Below are 20,000 nucleotides of genomic sequence, written 5' to 3'. Positions count from 1 at the left end.
CACCCACGCTGATAACACCCACTCTACATGCCCCCCGCCCTCTTTGCTTCCATTATTCACTCACCATACCTGGGAACAGGTTTATACACCTTGTATATTACCAAGATACTCTGACAAAAAAACAGGCCTGATCAGAACTACGAGGCGTGGTTCCACTGGGTTATTTATCAGGGCTTTGGCAAAAAAACGCTGACAAGTAGCAACAAACCACTCTCCGCACTTACTCTCGGATTTCAAGTACAGAGGCTTCGAGAATTAGATCCTCACCCTCCCCTTTCATACGCTGCATCAATACATTACGATTACGGGAGAAAAGTAAGCCTCACCGGCCACGGCATCCACCTTCTCATTTCCATTCAACTACCTCATTATAAAGATAATTAGATTTGTTGCATATTGTCAAGATTCGCCGAACACCCAGGGATCGAGTTTGCATCGTCAATGCGGTTGCCGCGGCAGCGCTCACCTGTCCGGGCGTGAGCGCCCTCTGGGGAACAGACAACGAGATGTCAAGGCCGTCGTCGCTAGCTCGCGTGACGGTGCAGGGTACTAATGGCTTTCCGTGCTGAAACCTAGAAAAAATGCAAGCCGAGAGTGATCATCAGACCCATTGGAAGCCGCGGAAGTGGCGCAGTGCTGCTATTGTCATGCCAGTAACTCGTAAACAAAGCAATCCCACACGCTTCCTCGTTCCTGCCTACGTCAGCCGATCAATTCGCGCCAGCAAGAGTACGATAATAACACTGATATATTAGATATGATAATTGATAAGGCTAATATATAACAATAATATAACAATAATATAATAATAATAATAATAATAATAATAATATAAAAATAGATAAAAGACATGCCAAGAATAATAAAGATCGGTAGTAAATAATGGAAACTCCTGATATGAATAATAATGATAATTTGTTTAGTCTACTTCTGACTCCAGTGTTGGTATGATGCTGTGACTTCAGCAGAACAAATATTTATCGATTCATGCCAAACCACACGTCTTTGCTCGCTAGGCAGTAAGAGAGCAAGAGAGGTGGTGAGCTCAGGCCAAGACGAGGGGATGCACAAATACACAATCCTCACCTAAACAGGCAATCCAGTCGACCGCCAGCCCTCAGCCTGGCCGGAGGTTGCTCGTCAATCCAGTACGCGGGGCCCGTTGTCATGCTGTTGGAGTAGAGAGCCGGATGGTGGGTCCCCGCAGCCTGGATAATTAACCGCAACGACACCGTTAACGAATAATGGATTTTCCTGCCAATAGCGGGCGTACTAACACTTGGCAACTATCCAACGTCATACGTAGGTACATCCATTTGATTGCTAATTCAATGCCGCAAACGTGTGCAGAAATATCGGAGAACGGCGACTGCTGCTCATGCTCTGATTCGCAATTTTATTCTGCGTGGCGCGAAGCAGATGGATGTCGAACACCAAGCTCGATCCAATCCGCCACGTCGGCCTAACGGGAACCAGTGGCAAATGCCCATCACACGCGCTCGCGTCGAACTCACCACCTCTACTTCGCGTGTTTTGACGTGCTTGCGCGCGACGTAGTACTTGTGTGGCTTGCCGCCGAGCCTGCAGCGCTGTCCGAGCGTGTAGTTGTGAATCCCCGCGTGCCTCCCTACGACCTCACCTGTGTCGCAATCGACGAAGTTTCCCGGTTTTGCATCTAGGTACTAGAAGAGAAGGATCAATGGCACGAGAGAAGGATCAGTGGCACGAGAGAAGGGTCAGTGGCACGAGAGAAGGGTCAGTGGCACGAGAGAAGGATCAGTGGCACGAGAGAAAGGTCAGTGGCACGAGAGAAGGGTCAGTGGCACGAGAGAAGGGTCAGTGGCACGAGAGAAGGGTCAGTGGCACGAGAGAAGGGTCAGTGGCACGAGCGAAGGATCAGTGACACGAGAGAAAAGTCAGTGGCACGAGAGAAGGGTCAGTGGCACGAGAGAAGGATCAGTGGCACAAGAGAAGGGTCAGTGGTACGAGAGAAAGGTCAATGGCATCAGGGAAAGCTCAGTGCCATTAGGGAAGGGTGAACGGTACTAAAGAATGCTTAAAAATAGCCGCGAAAGGAGTTTTTACTAGTTTTATTTTTAAAGATGGCGCCAAGTGGTAGTGGCTAATGGTAAGAATATTAAATTGTGTGCATTTCATAATAAAAGGATGCAAAAAAGCAATGCACTAAGATTTTCCGTGACATAAAAATACTATTGCTATGACAGTATACAAATTTGGACATTCATAGAATTTAGTAGAAAACAGTGCTAGATTGTTGTGTTAGATGCTTCAAGAAGAGGTCGAGTGCACAGAACTTTATTATCCCTTACCTGTCTAATAAACTTCTTGAAGTCTCTGGAGCCTATAAAACAGATGCCCATACTCTGCAAAAATACAATTCAAATATCATAACCCAACATCAAAGATAACCACGGGCCTTCCTTGGCTAAATTCGTCAGGTATTTGCAAATTCGAGATAGAAATGCAATGAGAATATCTCCCAACAGAATAAACGTGATAAATTGTCCTTCGCGACCTCATATCTCCTAAGCGGCCCCTTTCTTTTCATCAAATATTCAGAAAACTGGTGGTTTCAGGATGTGACAACAACTTGCCTCTTTCTTCTTTACAAGAAAGTCCATCCCTGCTTCGCTTGCAATTCTCTTCACCTGGTCCTTAGTAAGATCACTCAGAGGAAACATGGCACGTCGTAGTGCCCTCTGTCGAACTTGTGAGAGGAAGAACGTCTGATCCTTTACCTCGTCTGCTGCCGTCAGTAGTTTAACATCTGTAATAAATGTTGGAATTATTTGGTTGAAGTAATTAATCCCAATGTAACTTGCACCGATTTCTAACTGTGTCTAATATTGTGAATATGTGAATTTCCTTAACTATGTTAGAAAAAAAACCTGTTAATTTAACAGTGATGCATGATTCTTCTGGTATATTCTTTCATTATTCATTAACTATAATATAGCTAATATATACATGTGTGTGATAGATTGTAGTTCCCGCAGTACCGGCACAGGTTAGGAACCATGAAAAGTCCTGATTAAGCAATTGTCCCGATTAGGCAGGGAACACATAACAACAACCTGCATAAGGATCATTTTTCAAAGACACGAATTTTGAATATGTAAAATGTGTTATCAAGGAGCAGCTGAGATGCTAAGAATCGTTCATGAACATTGCAAAAAAATGCACAAACTTGCTTCTTCTTGATAATCTTCTAGGTAAGAACCAAAGCTCGTGCGTGCATAGTGTCCTGTCGCTACAGCATCAGCGTCCAATGTTGTTAGTGCGTGCTCGACAAAAGTGTTGAACTTGATGTGTCGATTACAAAGAATGTCTGGATTTGGGGTCAAGCCATTCTCATAATCGCTCAGAAACTCACTGAAAACGTATTACAGATAATAATAGATTACAAAATATATAGGTAACGTCCAAAATCCTCGGTGAATTTCTGAAATTAACCACGACTTCAAATTTTATATAAACATATAAAAATGTATTTGCATTACACAAGTGATCATATGTACAGTTAGTTACCTGAATACTTCCTGCCAATAATCTTTAACGAAATTCATTTCCTTGAGAGGGATTCCAAGTGTTTTGGTCACCCTGGTGGCATCTTCCATTTCCTTGTCTGCCATGCACACTCCAACCTCATTGGTAACATCCCAGTTACGCATGAAAGCACCTACGACCTCATATCCTATGAAAGCAAAATAAATATAAATTCCTTTATCTGATACATATATATATATATATATATATATATATATATATATATATATATATATATATATATATATATATATATATATATGTGTGTCTGTGTATGTTTATATTATTTATTCCCAGGTGATTAAAACCGAACCGGCTCTTATTCAGTGATATTAACCTTATAGCTGTTATGTTAATCGGTGTACAAAAGATGTGATATTTTATAGATCAATATTATCAATATTAGTATTTATTTATCATTATATTTTACGCAGTGGCTGGAGGTACGGTAGCTCTAGTACTATAGCCGCTTACATTAACTGCCGCTGGGCTATAGCATCAACCATTACGAATGCTCGGGACCAACTTACTCCAGCCAGTCAGCGGGAACTATGTATTTCCGCATGTGGAGGGGTGGGCGGGTTGTGTTGGTTGTGGACAAAAACATTGTTGTTGTCAAGTAACAAATTAATAATAGTAATTTGTTCATCTTTCATGACAAAACTAATATTACACAATCTCTTTTGATCGCTTAATTTGTTACTTGACAACAACAATGTTTTTGTCCACAACCACCCCAACCCGCCCACCCCTCCACACGCGGAAATACATAGTTCCCGCTGACTGGCGCTGCTGCAGCGCCGCCAGAAATGGCCGTTTGAAGTTCGCAAATCGAATGTTTGTTCACAAGAAACCGCAAGTATACCATTGCAACGATAGTTAGAGGTTCAATTTTAGTAGCGGCTATAACTTAAGACATATTCACTTCGGATAAGAGGCATTAATTGCCTACCACAGACGTTTTATAGTCGGGTATAATCGGGGATAAGTTGGTCCATCGCATGCCCCATGGGTCGGTCTATAGCCCAGCGGTAGTTAATGTAAGCGGGCTATAGTACTAGAGCTAGAGGTACGGCAGCCGTCGTTCGTTGAAGCCCCTTTTTGGCGTTAGGGTTAGGGTTAGAGTTAGGGTTAGGGTCAGGGTTAGGGTTAGGGTTAGGGTTCTAGCTCATCTAAACTCTCAAATCGTGAATTTATTTCCCAAGGCGTTATTTCGAAATCTGACGCCACCCGCCGCCATCTTTGTCTCGTTAAGTATGAAAGCGAATGGACTGCCGTACCTCCAGCCTCGAGACATTAAGATACGGCTGCCGTACCCGTAGCCACAGCGTATATTTTATTGAAACGCTCCAAGTGCCTGTGACTGTGACTGAGTATGAGTGTGAGTGAGAACACAGGCCCTTGGAGGCTCTAGTTTCAAGAAGAGTATAAAAGCAAAGCTCCGCTTCGCTCGCTTCGTTCTTATATACTCTTCTTGAAACTTGAGTGAGCCTCCAGAGTCCGTGGAGCTACGCGGTCCTGGAACCGTGGGCTACGCAGTAAACTATCCAGATCCAGATCCAGAGTCCAAGGGCCTGTGCCTGCTGTACGTGGTGTGAAGTAGAACTTGAACTTCCTCTACTAGAAGCGTAGGCTTAATATTATTATTATGCACCTAGCTTAGCTACGTTACTGACCCTTTTGTTTCAACAGCAACGCAGCTACACCACTATCCACGCCGCCAGATATGCCACAGACTACTCTTCGTATAGGTTGCATTATATAACGCTATGATTTCAACATTTCACGGTGTCTCCTGTGCGCTGCCATATTGGATCTGATTACATACGGGTATTTTGGCACAGTTGCTAAGGGAACACACATGCATAGATACATGTACATGTACACAATTTCGTACGACGTGCGTGGTGTTGACTGTTGTTGGTGGGTTGTTGGGTTTTGTTTCTTTTGTATTAAATAAATGTGCGTATTATTATGTGTAGGTATTAGTAAAGCATTTACATCAACCTACGACTACTTTACTTTGATCTTTATGGAAGCATGAGCTTGATTATGATAACAGAGGTCCCAAGTTGGGAAAGTCCAAGAAAGGGAGCCAGCAATCCAAGAAAGGGAGCCAGCATTGCCCCAACAATCCAAGAAAGGGAGCCAGGTCCATCGCCGTTTTTTCGCAGTGCGCAAAAACAGGAAAAAAGTTGTGGCGGGCTGCGATATGTGTTTGTCGCGGCACACCACCATTTTTTTATAAAGTATACATGTAAAATCATCGTTTTATCGCCTTTTATTGTTCGCTGGAATCAAAGTTAAATTGGCTACATCAACAAGAACGGCAAATTTAGTAATTTACTGATTTACTAATGTAAATTTTCATATGGCTGAAAAATGTTACAAACCGGGAGCTTCTGACCTCATTCCGGGGCACCGGGAGCACCGTGTCATACCGGGAGTCTCCCGGTGAGACCGGGAGACTTGGGACGTCTGTGATAATGATAATATTAATAAATATTGATAGGCCACTAACTCAGTAATAGACACGACGCGACGACAGATGATCTGATTGACATCATCATACTCATCATACATGTATTATCTGATTATCAGATTATCTGACATACATTCATTATTTCAATTTTTCCTTATTTATTTTTAATATATTTATATAATCATGCAATATTGGTTCAATATATTTTTTTAAACAGGATTTCATCAAGATAAAGAATGGCATCTTTAGACGACGAACCGTTGGATCTAAAGAAACTAGGAAAAGAATTGAAGGGCGCTCTGGCAGCAGACGAGGAATACTGGCTAAGAAATGATGCGAAGATGCGTGCTATGCAGCAGCGGGTGGGAAGCTATGAAGAATTCAGGGACATCGTAAACGCCGCTCACCTGCGACCGCTCGCTAAGAAGGACAAAGTTCCAGAGAGGCGACTACAGCCTTGGAACAGCCTGGCGTGCGCAAAGCCCTTTGCCACCTTCGACCAGCGCGCGGCTGCAGCCGAGGAAACGCAGTCCCAGTCTCCCACAAAATCTCAGCAGTTGCCAAAAAATGGCCACGAGTTTCTCCGGGACTGGAGGCGCGCGAAGGACGCGGAGGGGAGGTTCGACCTGCTGAGGGCGTGCGGCGGGGAACGACTGCGCCGGTTCTTCGACGCCGAATTCGTCTTCGGACTTCTCGGCGACGTGCTGCCGGTCGCGCGCGAGACAATGGCGCGCGATCCGTCCGAGTTTGCCGCCGTATGCGACGTCCTCCTCGGCGTCGCCCGCACGAAGGGCTTCTCGCTCGCCCTCGAGCTTCTCAGCGCGGCCGAACAGGAGGCGCGCCGGGAGACGATGGAGCTGCTGGCGTGTCGCGCGGCGGCCGACGGCGGGGCGGAGTGTTCGGAGCTGCTGGCGAGCGTGCGCGAGCAGTACGGCGACGTGCCGGCGACCTCGGAGGAGCGAGAGACGTGACGCGTACTCCCGTGGAAGGATCGCAGCTAGAGCGACGCAGTCAGAAACATCGGGGATTGTCCTTCGCAGTCTCTCACGCGTATTCGTACGTCATCTTGGTGTAACGTATGTTCACGTGCCTCGATCACCTCTTGCTTGCACTCATAAACTACCTGGTCGTTGTCCCCTGCTCTTCTTCGTGACCCTATATTGCTGTATTTTTGAACCAGCCGAGAGCCACAGATTAAATAATTGCAGGTTATTTCACGAGATGCAGATTATTTTATTAATGGGTTACTTAGCAATGGGAATATTGAAAAGAGGGCAATTGGAGGACTTAATTAGATTATTATAACTAAGGTATAGTGTATTGATATATTCTTTTTAGATTCACTATATATAATATATGTATTTTATGTTATACACCGATTTCAGGATATTGCATTACTGGTCAGTATTTTATTTCGAACAATTATTATGGCCAAGTTTCTCTTGGCATGCATAGAAATTTAGTAAATTAAACATTACATATAGATAAATATTTTAAGGTGACTTTGTTCCATTATAAACGAATCATAACAATCACTGTTAGGAATAATAGCAATGTTAATGTATATCTATTTGTATGAAAACACAGTAGAGTGTAGAGAACTCGGCCTTAAATGGAGACCACTCCAACGTAGTTTATGTTCGTTTTTCCTCGTGGCAATTCTATTTCGAATTTAACTCCCAAATCGTTTGCAAATGGATTTATGCACGCGTTAGACTAAATTAGTAATTTAGCTTCATTTATTGTGATGTTACAAAGATTCCAAAAAAATAATGCAACCATAAACAAATTCACTAACGTTATAGAAGTTTTTAATTTCATACGTGGTTATTTACAATCAAACGTCACACTCCGTATTGACTATTACAACGATAACTTCGACAGCGAATGCGTCCTTACCCGATTGTAGGTTTTGTACATATCGAGAACAATACCGAGAGGGATTTACCTAATAAAATATAACATATACTAGCACTTGGCAAAAACAGGGGTGACGTGGGACATTCTGATTAGCTGGTGCGCGTTGACGGTAATGCGGCTGACGGGGGACTGAACCGCGGGCGTACACACACATCATGACCTCGCAGACTTGGCAGCAGCTTGCTGCGCGGCTTTTTTCGCCTTCACCATCTCTGCCAGTTCCTGCAATGACAAACACAGCCCAATACAGACATGACAGTTTAGCGAAGGTGCCGCGCGATTGCTTTAGCAGAGTCGTGAATCAACACGTTCTTCTACGACCCCTCTTGGACACTGTTGCTAGGGTGATCGAGCCAGACCAGTTGGTACGTGTTCATTACGCGTGCGCGTCAAACCGTGAACGTTGCAGTACTTCGTTTCCAAGCGTCGTCTCGTAAAATGTTCCTTTACAACAATGGTCAGAGCTGCCAGTCTACCACGCCAAGCCGATGGCTAAAATATAACACTGCATAGATGCTGTAAGCCAGCGATAGAAATACCAGTCCGTCCCCCCCTCCGGTAACCTTTACCGAGCACGACTGGCAAATTTTTCTGGACTTTACTATATTGTATAACTATAGAGTACCGAAGTGTGACGTCACGTTGGCAAGACAACGTACGGGCTGGTTCTACACAAGCCACTGGCTCCATAGTGTAGCCATAGCGTGCGTACGTAAAACCCGAGTGTGTGCGCTGCAGACTGCGGTAAAGCATCGGTAGCAAGTCGATCTTACAATATTGAACGAATTAAAAAAAAAATTAAGAAAAAAAAAATTTTTTTTGTTACATTTTTTTTTTGTTACATTTTTTTTTTCCCCGTTGCTTTTCACTTCCATCCTTTGGAAATCTATAAAAACTGCAATAATGACTCTCAGAATGATGGTTACAATCGGGTACAAAACACGACACGCAGTTAATGTTACCAGAGCATATGATTGTGTAGAACCAGCAGGCTCGTTGTCATGCCACCGTGACGTCATCACTTCGGTACTCTATAGCAGAAGTCAAATCTTTCCAAATCGGGCCTGGCTGTGTTTTCAGACTCATTTCTAAGAGCGTGTGAGCACCCATCACTATCGCCTCACCTTGTAACGCTTGATGCAGTCCTTCTTGCTTCGATTTGGAATCGCATCGGCAATGCGATCCCAGCGCTCGGCCGTGCTGGATGGATAGGTCTTCAGTGCCTGTTCCAACCTCTTCTGCTCGTCCGTCGTCCACGGCGACGTATTCAGACCCATCATCTCGGCGGGCGCTGAAAGCACGAAGGGGTTATCCGTGTCATGACGCATGCCTCTGTATATACCTATCTGTCTGCCCATCTATTTATCTATCTACCTACCTACCTACCTACCTACCTACCTACCAACCTAACTACCTACCTACCTACCTACCTACCTACCTACCTATCTATACGTATATGTATATGTATATATGATAATAATTCGTGCTCATTTTCTACTGTGAAATTCCGTGTGCTACTGTGTACTAATGGTCAGCACACATCTAGCTATCACGATGCAGGTGAACAACGCGGACACTTACTCTCGTATCGCGCGCTGGGTGCCGACTCATCTGCCGGCGTCGTCCTTGTGTCTGCCGCTTTGCTCCGCTGCTGAAACTTCTCAAATGCCTTCTTATTGGCATCCTCTTTCAGCACGAAATCTACGAAAAACAGAAGGGGAAGATGCTGTAGCACTGACGTAATTGTTTCCGTAATTTCACCTAGTGCTCTCCACCTGCCACTGTAGATTTCCTATTTAGACGAGTCATTACATACATGCTTTCACTGAATGGTGCTAGTAGGGAATTTAGATATTGAATCACAAAAAGCCCAACTTGTCTCCAGAAAATATCATGACTTTAATAATGGGGACAGTATGTAAGAGAGTACTAGTTAATAGTTATTTTTGGGAACTTACCATCTTTTTGTAGTTTTTTCGCCATACCCAGTGTTTCTTTGGCATTTTTGTCAGAATTCGTTGTAGAATGTTGGTTGATGTAATTGGCTACCACCTCCCACCTATGTCAGACACCAAACAACATACATTGCAATGCAATGAATAACTGGACTGTAACACACTATTATATCAGCCAGACCAATGACTCTCCACAATTTTATTTGCTTAAAGATAAAAAGTAATTTCGTATAGATTCTACTACGACACTGTCACTTTTACACGCGAGTACATAGTGGAGACATTTTAGGTAATGTGCTAAAGAACGCACATACCCTAAACCTTGGGTGCTAAATCAATCAGAGGTGAAAATTCAAAGCAAATGTATAACAGCGAGCAGTATGTAAACAAATTTTTCTGTTAAATAAAAGTGTACCTCTATAATGCCGACATCTATTTGAGAAGCAGAAAATCGTGGCTTTGCAGTGAACACGACCGGTCGTAATTTTTGCACGAGGGGAATTTGAGGTCACAAATTTCGGAAATAAAGCCGCATTTAGCAAAGTCGCACGCCCAATTTCGAACCCTGGGGTACACGCACAGGTGCATGCACCCACAACACAGGCCAACATCCATTCTCGACGTTACCGCTGGTTCGTCCCCGCCGGGAACAGGTTCACGGCTTTGATGAGAATCTGAATCTCCTCCTCCGTCCAGTCCTTGTCCCGCGTCGTCGACGCGGTGCTTCCTCCCTTCGTGTCCCTCCTCTCGGCCGCCAGTAGCTCAGCCTTCTCCTTCTCGATCCTGGCTCGCATCTTCTTTACCTGATAGGAAAGGCGATGTTGAAAAACTACGAAGAAGAAATGAACTTCACTCCTCGCCCTCTCCCTCTTCATCTTCTTCTCTCTCCCTCTCCTGCTCATGCTGTCTCTCCATCTCCTTCTCTCTCCCTCTCCTCTTCATGCTGTCTCTCCCTCTCCTTCTCTATCTCACCCCCCTACATCATCTCTCCTTCCCACGTCTCCCACCTGCTCGTTGAACGCGTCCCGCGCGGCGGCCGCGTTGCCCGCGGCGATTGTCTCGTTCAGCGCCTGCAGCTCGACCATCTCCAGCCTCTCGCACAGCATCTCGACGTCCTCCATGTTGGCGAGCCGCGTCGCGTCGTCGTCGGCGGCGACGAAGTAGTCGGCGTCCTTCACGGCAGAGCGCAGGCTCTTTCGCTCCTTCTTCAGCACCTTCTTCTGCGCGTCCTTCTGCCGCTTGGCGACGGCGGCCTGCGCGCGTGCCTCCTCATCCTCCTGCTGCTTGATGCGCCTCGCCTCCTCCCGCTCAGCTTCCCTTAACTGCGGACGGCGAATGAGAGAGAGAGAGAGAGAGAGATGTCAGAGGCAAGTTGTCATAAAACATCATACATAGTTGACAGTGACTATCGTAAGGTAAGATGCTTAGACCACTTTTCCAGAAATATCATAAATAATTTATACTAATAATCATATTCATAATCATATCAAATTGACCATCATCATGTCAAAAATGTCTAAATTTTTGCACGACACTTAGCATGAAATATGATGACATTTTAGACCAATGATATCGTAACTATTAACGGCTGTGACAAGTGTTCTACTGGCTCAGTTATCACTGCCAACTGACATATCCTTCTGGCATGACTGACAGGCAGCTCTAGCCAATTGTTGTTGCGATAGGACGCTCTAATGATAATGCTCGTCAACGAATTGCCGCAAAGACGAAATTTAGTCGTCCACGCGCAGAAAAAAACATGCATAAAGTGGTCCATCTTGAATGACCTAGGAACGGTAACCATGGCGAAAGCATGGTTATCTTGCTCAGGCAGATTGTGTGGCAGCAGCGTGAATGACGGCAGACTCACCCGCTTCTCTTCCTCCATCTTCCCTCTGGCTGCCTCCTGTCTCACTCTTTTCTGCTCCTCTTTCTCCTGCTTCTTCTCATCCTTGAAACGCTGAATTCGAGGGTCGCAGGCGTACGCGTTGTCTGCCGAATGGCCGGGTAAATAAATAATTTGAAATAGAAAGAGTCAGTAATTTAGTTAAAAATCATTATTTTTAGAAATATCTCGATTTTTATACAAAACAAGGAAAGCGGTCTAGACCGTCTCTATGCGGCGCAGATCCACCGTGCTACCCTCGTGTGTGGGTTATGGTTGACGTTAACATTACAGGAGGCAGTGCAGTGAGACGTGTGAAAAGTGGAGACCTGACCTGTGACTGCAGGACATAGATCCACTGCCACTAGCCCATGTAGCTTATCACTCGATGCAGTCGAGCTACGACGTTAAAGATGGGCAGTACTAGGTACTCACCGACGAGGGTACGTAGTCGCGCCACCTCCTCCTTCTTCTTCTCCTTGCGCGCCACGCGGTTGTTCTTATCGATCCAGCGCCTCTCGTCGCGGTTCTCTCCCTTCTCCTTGTCATCCTCGTCCTCGTACGAGAATTCTCGCCACGAGTCAAAGTCGTACCTGCGCAAGCAACGATGTCTCAGCGTTAAAGGGATTACGTCACGAATTTTCTATGGTAAAATCTGTAAAAAAAAATTCCCATTTTTTTACATTAAAAGTAAGAACTAACGGGACTAAACAAATCGTCAAATTCTTACCTGATAAGATTGTTTCTCAACTAGTTAAAAATCCAAAAAACCTGGACGATTTGAATTAATGTTGTCTAACATTAATTGCTTGCTATGGGCGATGTATGGGTCACGAGTGTATGTTCACATCGAACAATATAGTAAAATAGGAAGTATAATGCAGCAATTCAACCATAAAATGTAAACAGAATTACTTATATTTTGTGAAAAAGTGGAAATATTGTTTTTATTTTTTAATATTCGCGGTGACGTAATCACTTTAAGCGGATTCGGCAACGACAGCGTCTCAACCGGTGTTCCTAACTCAAAGGCAAAACATACCACCAGCAGTTTTTAGGAGAATTCAGAAGGTAGAAATTAGCGTAGTTCGAATTATGCAGGAAGGCGTCACAGAAACATGTTACTACTAAGAAGTCTGCTGGGTGTCTTTCAAATATAATAAACTACAGATGGACAACATTGCGTGGCTTGATTTGAATTTCCCACAAAAAAGGCGAAACATCTCCAAATGTAGAAGGTCCATTTTCAAGGCTGCGAGACAGGGCTCGAATTAACCGACGGCACCGACGGCAATTGCCGGCGGTGCCCCTATCAATCGCCGTACTGCCCCTGAAAATCCAACCCGACCGACGGCAGTGACCTGCCTTGCCCTTTTCTGTAATTGCCGTCGGTGCCTCTGCCTCTGGCTAGACTGGTTCGCGGCCGCACTGTTTGTCGCAGAGCGTGTACATTCTCTAGCAGAGCGTGAGGCCGGATACCAGTCTACCCGGCGGCAAAAACAATAACGTGGTATTGCTGCCAACCGCTGCCAGTAGACGATCGCTAAATAGTGCACCTGTGTATGCCCGTGGTAGAACACGAATATTTAAATGCTGCACGCCCGGACTCGGCCCGCGTGCGATTTAAAGCGCGGGAAACGACGCTCGCGAAAGAATGGCCAGTGATCTGTACGGTGTGTAGCTTGCTAAGTGCAGTAAATTTAGAGAAATTTTAGTAGAATTCATACGATGACACAAAGTTTTCCATAACAATGGCCTTGGTGCCCTTCTCAAATTGTGAGAGTTGCCTTGATGCCTTTTAAAATTGCCTCGGTGCCCATTCATTTTAGAGAAAATTCAAGGCGATTTCTCACATGCCCCCAAAAAATTGCTTTGCCCCTCTCGTCGCTTAATTCGAGGCCTGCTGCGAGATTATACCTCGGGCCATAATAAAAATATTGTTTGTTTGCCCTCACCCGACCAACCTGCCAAAAAGGGGCCGACTCAAACATTTTCAAAAAAAGAAAGAAAGCCTACCTACCTACCCAAACTTTTCAGCCTGGGTCATGTGAGGGCAAGCAACGATTTTTTTAATTGTGGCCTCGTATCCATCCAACAATGATTAGTGAACAAACCTTTACATGAGGCAAGTTTTATTGTCTCTCAGATGCAATAGAAATGTATGCAGTATGTTACATGTAGCATGTATGCACACTATTTTATAATCAATTTTTGATTCGACCATATTAAAATAGATTTATTAGCTTGTAGATGCTCTTACCAAAAGCTATAGAAATTATCCACCTCCTCAAACGTTGACTTGTTGGTTCCTAGCTGAGGAACTGGTTGGTCCACCGACCACCTGCAAGGAGAGACACGGGTTGCTGAGTGTGCACACCCACACGCCCCACGCACAGCCATGCTACGTGCACGGTGTTGCAATACATGCTTTGATCAAGTAACCACCTACTGCTGACATGCTGGATTCGGTTAGGGTGTCCAACAGGAAACCGTCGGGATAATATGTTACAACAAGGCCCGTGAAAATGTAGATGCTATAGCTCCTCTGTGAAGCCATTCTATGATCTAGAAATTATCTCTACTTCTATAAACATAAATATGTTGACCTGTTAATGACAGTTTCTTGACCTTCGCTAACAGGTAAAATATTTCAATGTAGCTTTATAAAATTACGTTCGACATCACCAAATCCAATGAACTTCTGACATTCTACGACGCGTGATCGCCCCAGCAAAACATCCGCAAACACGTCGACCGCACGTCTGTTCGCACAGCGTCCGCGTCTTACCGGCTGTTCTCGAAGAACACGTCGACCGCACGTCTGTTCGCGCAACGTTCGCACAGCGTCCGCGTCATACCGGCTGTTCTCAAGGAACACGTCGACCGCACGTCTGTTCGCGCAACGTTCGCACAGCGTCCGCGTCTTACCGGCTGTTCTCGAGGAACACGTCGACCGCACGTCTGTTCGCGCAACGTTCGCACAGCGTCCGCGTCTTACCGGCTGTTCTCGAAGAACACGTCGACCGCACGTCTGTTCGCGCAACGTTCGCACAGCGTCCGCGTCTTACCGGCTGTTCTCAAAGAACACGGCGTCGAACGTCTCGTAGAAGTTCTCGCGGCTGTGAGCGTTCGTCGAAGGAATGGCGCTGTCGAACTCCGGGTCTACGCTGTCATACGCGCGCCGCTTCACCGGGTTGCCAACGATCTCGTACGCTGACATGAGGAGCGAGAGACGAGCGAGCGGTTAGATAAGTCGTGCGCGCGACATTTGCGCGTGTGCATGCGTGCGTGTTTGTGCGCATGTGTATGTGCGTGTCCACTTTTATGCGTGCACAGTGTGCGTGTGTGCATGTGTTTGTGTGAGTTTATCTGTGTAAGCGTGTATGAGTACAATGTAGATAGATGTACGTATGTATATTTCCAGTATTTAAAATACAGATTACACCCCTAACGATTAGCACTCACAGATATTAACAGATGTACATGGATCACGTATTATTGTATCATTGCATCATCACACATTTGCACGTGCTCTCTACACCCACCCCCCCATCCAAACACACTGTACAATTATGTACATACGGCAAGAGGCACGTAACTGCTTCGCGCAACCTTTGCTCACCTCTTGTAATACAGGTAAAGTAATCATCATCCTCACTGACCGCCCTCTTCGCCTGCCGCTTGTCGGGATGATGGAGAAGTACTTTGCGTTTATCTGCATGCGAGGTGAACATAGAGAAAATTCCTCTTAATTTGGTAGAATGGAGAAGACGACTCGAGTTAAACTGTGCAGACGTTACTGTATGAATACACGGCCTTATTGCACACGTTATTTAGATTGGATGAGTTAGATACTTCTCGCACTTTCTCTAGTCCACGTATGCATGCAACAGAATCATTTGAGGAACTCACAGGCTTTCTTGATGTCACTATCACTGGCCTTGTATCTGGTTTCTCGAAGACCCAGCACCCTGTAGTGATCTTGTTCCTGCGAGAGCAAATGTATTTTACATTGGTTACAGCTCAAAATTAGTTTAGTATGGAGAGTAGCAGCGTAACCTCTCTGGAACATGAAGTTGGTTTCAGCATTGTAGGTAGTGAACATTGTAATACACATCATGGAATATGGAATGATAGCACACATACTGAAGTCAAGCTGTGTCAAAGTTGAATGCCACATATCAAGGTTATTGCCCGAACTTTAGACCGTGCATGTTTAAGCCAAAAAAAAATAGGTGTGTTTCCTATTGCATTGAAGTAGGGTAGGTAGGTAGGGATTTTTTTTTTTAATACAATTTTACAGGTGTTTGCTAATTCGACATCTTACAGGTTATAAATAGGATTCCTCTTTTGTATTCTGTTTTAATATTGAATATTTCAAATTAAACAACTTTTTTTCTTTTTTTTTGGTTAAAAAAGTTTAGGGTCGGCCCTAATAATCTAGGGACGGTCGGTCGACCGGAAACACACCTATTTTTTGGTTTGGCCTTACCTGCAAGTGTTCGTGTATCAGAGTAGTGTGTGTGTTTGTTCGTGCATGGGTGTGTGTGCGTGTTTGTGCATACATGGGCGTGTGTGCGTGCCTGATTACATATGTGTGTGCCTGTTCGCATCTGTGCATCTGCATGTGCGTGTGGCTGTCTGTACGCATCCACAAACCTTCCATAATTTCGGATCAAGGTTCTTCAGGTAGTTGACCTCGTCAGCATCTTCCTCACCAGTCTCCACTTCATCCTCATCCTCATCCTCATCCTCCACCTCCTCCAAGCCGTCATGCTCACCTGAGCTGTTGTGAAAAGATGTGCGCGAGTGGCTATGATGGCGCCCTCGCTGCCGGAGGCAGAACGCTTCGTACCATCTCCCAACGGGTTCCACCTGCCTCGGTTCAGGCACTGTGTGGCACAAAGTTTGGCACATATAAATAGTAGTCGGGCATGCACTGGGAGTGGCTAGCATGTTACTAAGGACACAAACCCCTCTAACCTAGGCTACCAATGTGCAATACTACACGATGCTATGGCGGTGTGCGGATGTGTGTCCATTGTAGTATTCTTAGTTAGATACCAACTTTAAAACTATAGTAATCGGTAACATATGACAATCACAATCTGATGCAAATTGAAAATTATTTGCAAATTGTTTACAATTTCGTGGAAATAAAGAGCATTTATTCAATGAATGTCGTGTCAAAACTTATATGATACCACATAAACATTAGTCTTGAAAGTCCAGGGGAGTACATCAAAGATGGAGCGAGACAAAGTTGATAAGCACATCAACAGTGCGGATAGCAGCAGAAAAAGCTTCAATTTTGCAATTAACCAAAGAGGAAGAGAATTCCATTATGGAATGACAGAAACAAAGAAGTTAAACTTAAAGGGATCATTTAATGATAGCACATGTCGAAAGCATTGACCACGCTCAGATGATCGAGGGCTACGAACAGGCTTCATTAAGCAAGAGGGCCCAAGGATAGAACAGCTGTCCACATTTGCACATTTGCACATGTCGCACATTGCGAAAATGCATTGGGGCCACCTAATACATCCTTGGAACCAGCAAGAGGGCATGCCAATCTTCACCTGACCTGAAAAGTTTAGCATGGAGAAAGTGGATACGAACACAGGCACTTGAAGCATATCAACTGTAAACACACGCCGCCGCCATTGCGCGTACACTTACACATAAATATATATATAACTATATATTTATGTGTAAGTCAGGGGTCGAAATTAGATTTTTATTATGGTATCCATTCGGGATACCAGGTATTGAAATCTGGTATCCCCCCAAAAGATCTGGTATCCCGGATTTTTTTGGATAGTAATTTCAACAATGTTGGTATCCAAAATCTTGAAATATGCAATAATAGCAGCAGAGGGCATGCCAATTTTCACCTGCCCTGAACAGTTTAGCTGGAGAAAGTGGATACGAACACAGGCACTTGAAGCATATCAACTGTAAACACACGCCGCCGCCATTGCGCGTACACTTACATCATAATATATATATAACTATATATTATGTGTAAGTCAGGGGTCGAAATTAGATCTTTATATGGTATCCATTCGGGATACCAGGTATTGAAATCTGGTACCCCCAAAAGATCTGGTATCCGGATTTTTTTGGATAGTAATTCAACAATGTTGGTATCCAAATCTTGAATATGCATAATACGCTTGAAAATTATTATATGTAATGTAATTATTATATAAAAATCTCGCTCCCGCGTCTATCATATAGTGGGCTGAGTGCATTCGTGAGCATTTCCATTTTAACATAGATATATACACATACGCCTCCACAGTACACTGCAGTACGTATTGTCTAGACGATTGTCTGGTTGCGATTGATACAATCATGATACATGTATACACATGTTCACAATTTGATCAACATCTGCCACGCTTTCGCGCTTGCAATATGCTATGCTGCTGTATAAAAACGCTGATGTGTGACATAGTAAATTAGTACGTAAGGGCGCGACCACGCGCTGTCAGCCTTGCTCAGATGCGCTGCCGTTAAAGTTGAATAACTGCAAAACCACACCGGATTATGACGTTTTTTTTACTATCGGCGGGATAACTAAGCATTGAAATCTTGGTATCCCACAGAATCTGGTATCCCCGCGGATATCGGGATATCCGCTAATTTCGACCCCCTGTAAGTGTAACGAGCAATAGGCGGCAAGCGTGCTGTTTACAGTTGAAATATTGCTTCAAGGCCTGATGATATGAGGGGGGGGCGGAAGTCGAAGAGGAGAACACAATCAAGTTGAAATTGAGCCAAAACAACCTCTCAATTATTGATAGTTTTTAGAAACCCACCTCGCACCAGAGACGTAAATAATATTGGGCGATAATTTGAAGAAAGAGAAGATCCACAACCTTTATAAACTAGGTTAATAAAAGCTTTTGGTGCAAAGCTTTTATTTTTCTAATCGGAAGGAAGAGAACCTAGACAGAACCAATTGTGTATCGAACTTGAAGTTGAAGGGCCGAGTTCAGCCTTATGCGAAGAATGATACCAAGTACCGTAGTGCCTCACCCGATAATTTATTGCAAACGCAGAATCCTTCTTCGTCCTCTTCACCCCGGCGCCGTACACTCGGTTGACTAGTAATTCCCTGAAACATTCTCATTGTTGGCAGCTTATTCAGTCTTAACCGGCGACAGTTTCAATCGAGCTTTCAATCGCCGAACTAATCAACACGTTATGCGCCATGAAACCGTTTTGCCATGAGGTAATACCTATCACTCCCATCATCTTAAGAGGTTTTCCCGGTGGTGATGCTTACTGCTCCCATTTTCATGAAAGTTTGAAATATACGTACATATAATATTATATTATCTCCTATTTCTTAAGAGAGATCAGTGATAGAATTTTATCATACAAAATCTTATTTGGAATACCTGCTCTTCATATTAAAAGCATAATCTTTGCAAAATATTATTCCCTTTGAGAGATATTGCGCATGCGCGTGCAGTACGGACTGAAGAAAACGGGTGATTATGTTCTATGCCCGACTGATCGCGTGACGTCAGTGTACCGTCACGCACGGAACTCGCTATCTCTGAAGTACAGTTGAATGGCATACAGCCTAGCTGCTGATGGCTACATCACGCACCAACGCCTGATGCAAACCACTAACCCTAACCCTAACGCTAACCGCTATCGCCTATCCTAACCCTACCCTAACCCTATCCTAACCTAACCTAACCTAACCCTAACTAACCTAGCTAGACCTAACCCTAATTAATTTAATTAACATATTACTAACACTAACACTAACGCGCAAAAAGGTTAAATGGTAAGATAGAAAATAGAAAATAAAAATATTAACAGATGTGGATTCGACCATCACTCAAGAAGAATCGTTCGCGCCTTACGCGCTGCGCTATTTTGGTTCGCGTCGAATGATGTATTATGTTGTGCCCTATGATCATACAGTGGATGGTGCGTGCGTGATTCGTCTAGGCACTGACGTCACACTGAGTACATGACATCACCGCGATGCAGGTCGGTGGCAATAGAAACATATATCCACCAAGAAAACGCACAGCGGCAGTTAGATGGCGATTGATATGACTACTAGACACTTAGGATATGACTACTCGCACTTAAAGAAAAAAAAAACTAACCTAACCTAACTAAACGAAACCTAACCTAATCCTATAACGCCTAACCCTAA

At 44.4% G+C, this 20,000-nt stretch overlaps 3 protein-coding genes across 3 annotated transcripts in view; 1 reads left to right on the top strand and 2 right to left on the bottom strand.

Annotated features, from left to right (window-relative positions):
• LOC106811677 (mitochondrial tRNA-specific 2-thiouridylase 1-like) overlaps positions 1-5,366 on the bottom strand; it is a 5,756-nt gene extending 390 nt beyond the window's left edge. Inside the window, exons 1-8 of the mRNA XM_014815378.1 lie at positions 5,244-5,366; positions 3,550-3,715; positions 3,209-3,393; positions 2,616-2,788; positions 2,331-2,384; positions 1,515-1,682; positions 1,087-1,208; positions 467-572 (exon numbers count right to left, since the gene is read on the bottom strand). Of these exons, the coding sequence (XP_014670864.1) occupies positions 467-572; positions 1,087-1,208; positions 1,515-1,682; positions 2,331-2,384; positions 2,616-2,788; positions 3,209-3,393; positions 3,550-3,715; positions 5,244-5,325 (1,056 nt within the window). The 5' untranslated portion in view covers positions 5,326-5,366. The remainder of the gene's footprint in view (positions 1-466; positions 573-1,086; positions 1,209-1,514; positions 1,683-2,330; positions 2,385-2,615; positions 2,789-3,208; positions 3,394-3,549; positions 3,716-5,243) is intronic.
• A 107-nt stretch (positions 5,367-5,473) lies between these two features.
• LOC106811678 (coiled-coil domain-containing protein 103-like) lies at positions 5,474-7,769 on the top strand. The gene is made up of 2 exons (XM_014815379.1): positions 5,474-5,490; positions 6,267-7,769. Exon 2 carries the CDS (start codon positions 6,286-6,288, stop codon positions 7,018-7,020), a length of 735 nt encoding a protein of 244 aa, XP_014670865.1. The 5' UTR covers positions 5,474-5,490; positions 6,267-6,285; the 3' UTR covers positions 7,021-7,769.
• A 74-nt stretch (positions 7,770-7,843) lies between these two features.
• LOC106811676 (dnaJ homolog subfamily C member 2-like) lies at positions 7,844-19,068 on the bottom strand. The gene is made up of 15 exons (XM_014815377.1): positions 18,939-19,068; positions 18,857-18,902; positions 16,469-16,701; positions 15,722-15,797; positions 15,432-15,524; positions 14,878-15,022; positions 14,070-14,150; positions 12,245-12,402; positions 11,795-11,916; positions 10,932-11,246; positions 10,552-10,727; positions 9,928-10,028; positions 9,551-9,670; positions 9,094-9,260; positions 7,844-8,191 (listed from the first exon to the last, which is right to left on the bottom strand). Exons 1-15 carry the CDS (start codon positions 18,948-18,950, stop codon positions 8,123-8,125), a joined length of 1,914 nt encoding a protein of 637 aa, XP_014670863.1. The 5' UTR covers positions 18,951-19,068; the 3' UTR covers positions 7,844-8,122.
• Between the last annotated feature and the right edge of the window lie 932 nt (positions 19,069-20,000).

Source organism: Priapulus caudatus, unplaced genomic scaffold (genome assembly GCF_000485595.1).
Source record: "Priapulus caudatus unplaced genomic scaffold, Priapulus_caudatus-5.0.1 Scaffold562, whole genome shotgun sequence".
Lineage (NCBI taxonomy): Eukaryota > Metazoa > Priapulida > Priapulimorpha > Priapulimorphida > Priapulidae > Priapulus > Priapulus caudatus.
This window is presented reverse-complemented; position numbering and strand designations above follow the sequence as displayed.

Excerpts from the sequence above, each read along its gene's own strand:
- LOC106811678 (XM_014815379.1), top strand. The coding sequence starts at position 6,286 with ATGGCATCTTTAGACGACGAACCGTTGGATCTAAAGAAACTAGGAAAA.
- LOC106811676 (XM_014815377.1), bottom strand. Across the intron at positions 11,917-12,244 it reads GCGACTACGTACCCTCGTCG|ACAACGCGTACGCCTGCGAC; the intron begins GTGAGTACCTAG and ends GCCATTCGGCAG. Across the intron at positions 8,192-9,093 it reads ACTGCATCAAGCGTTACAAG|GAACTGGCAGAGATGGTGAA; the intron begins GTGAGGCGATAG and ends TTGTCATTGCAG.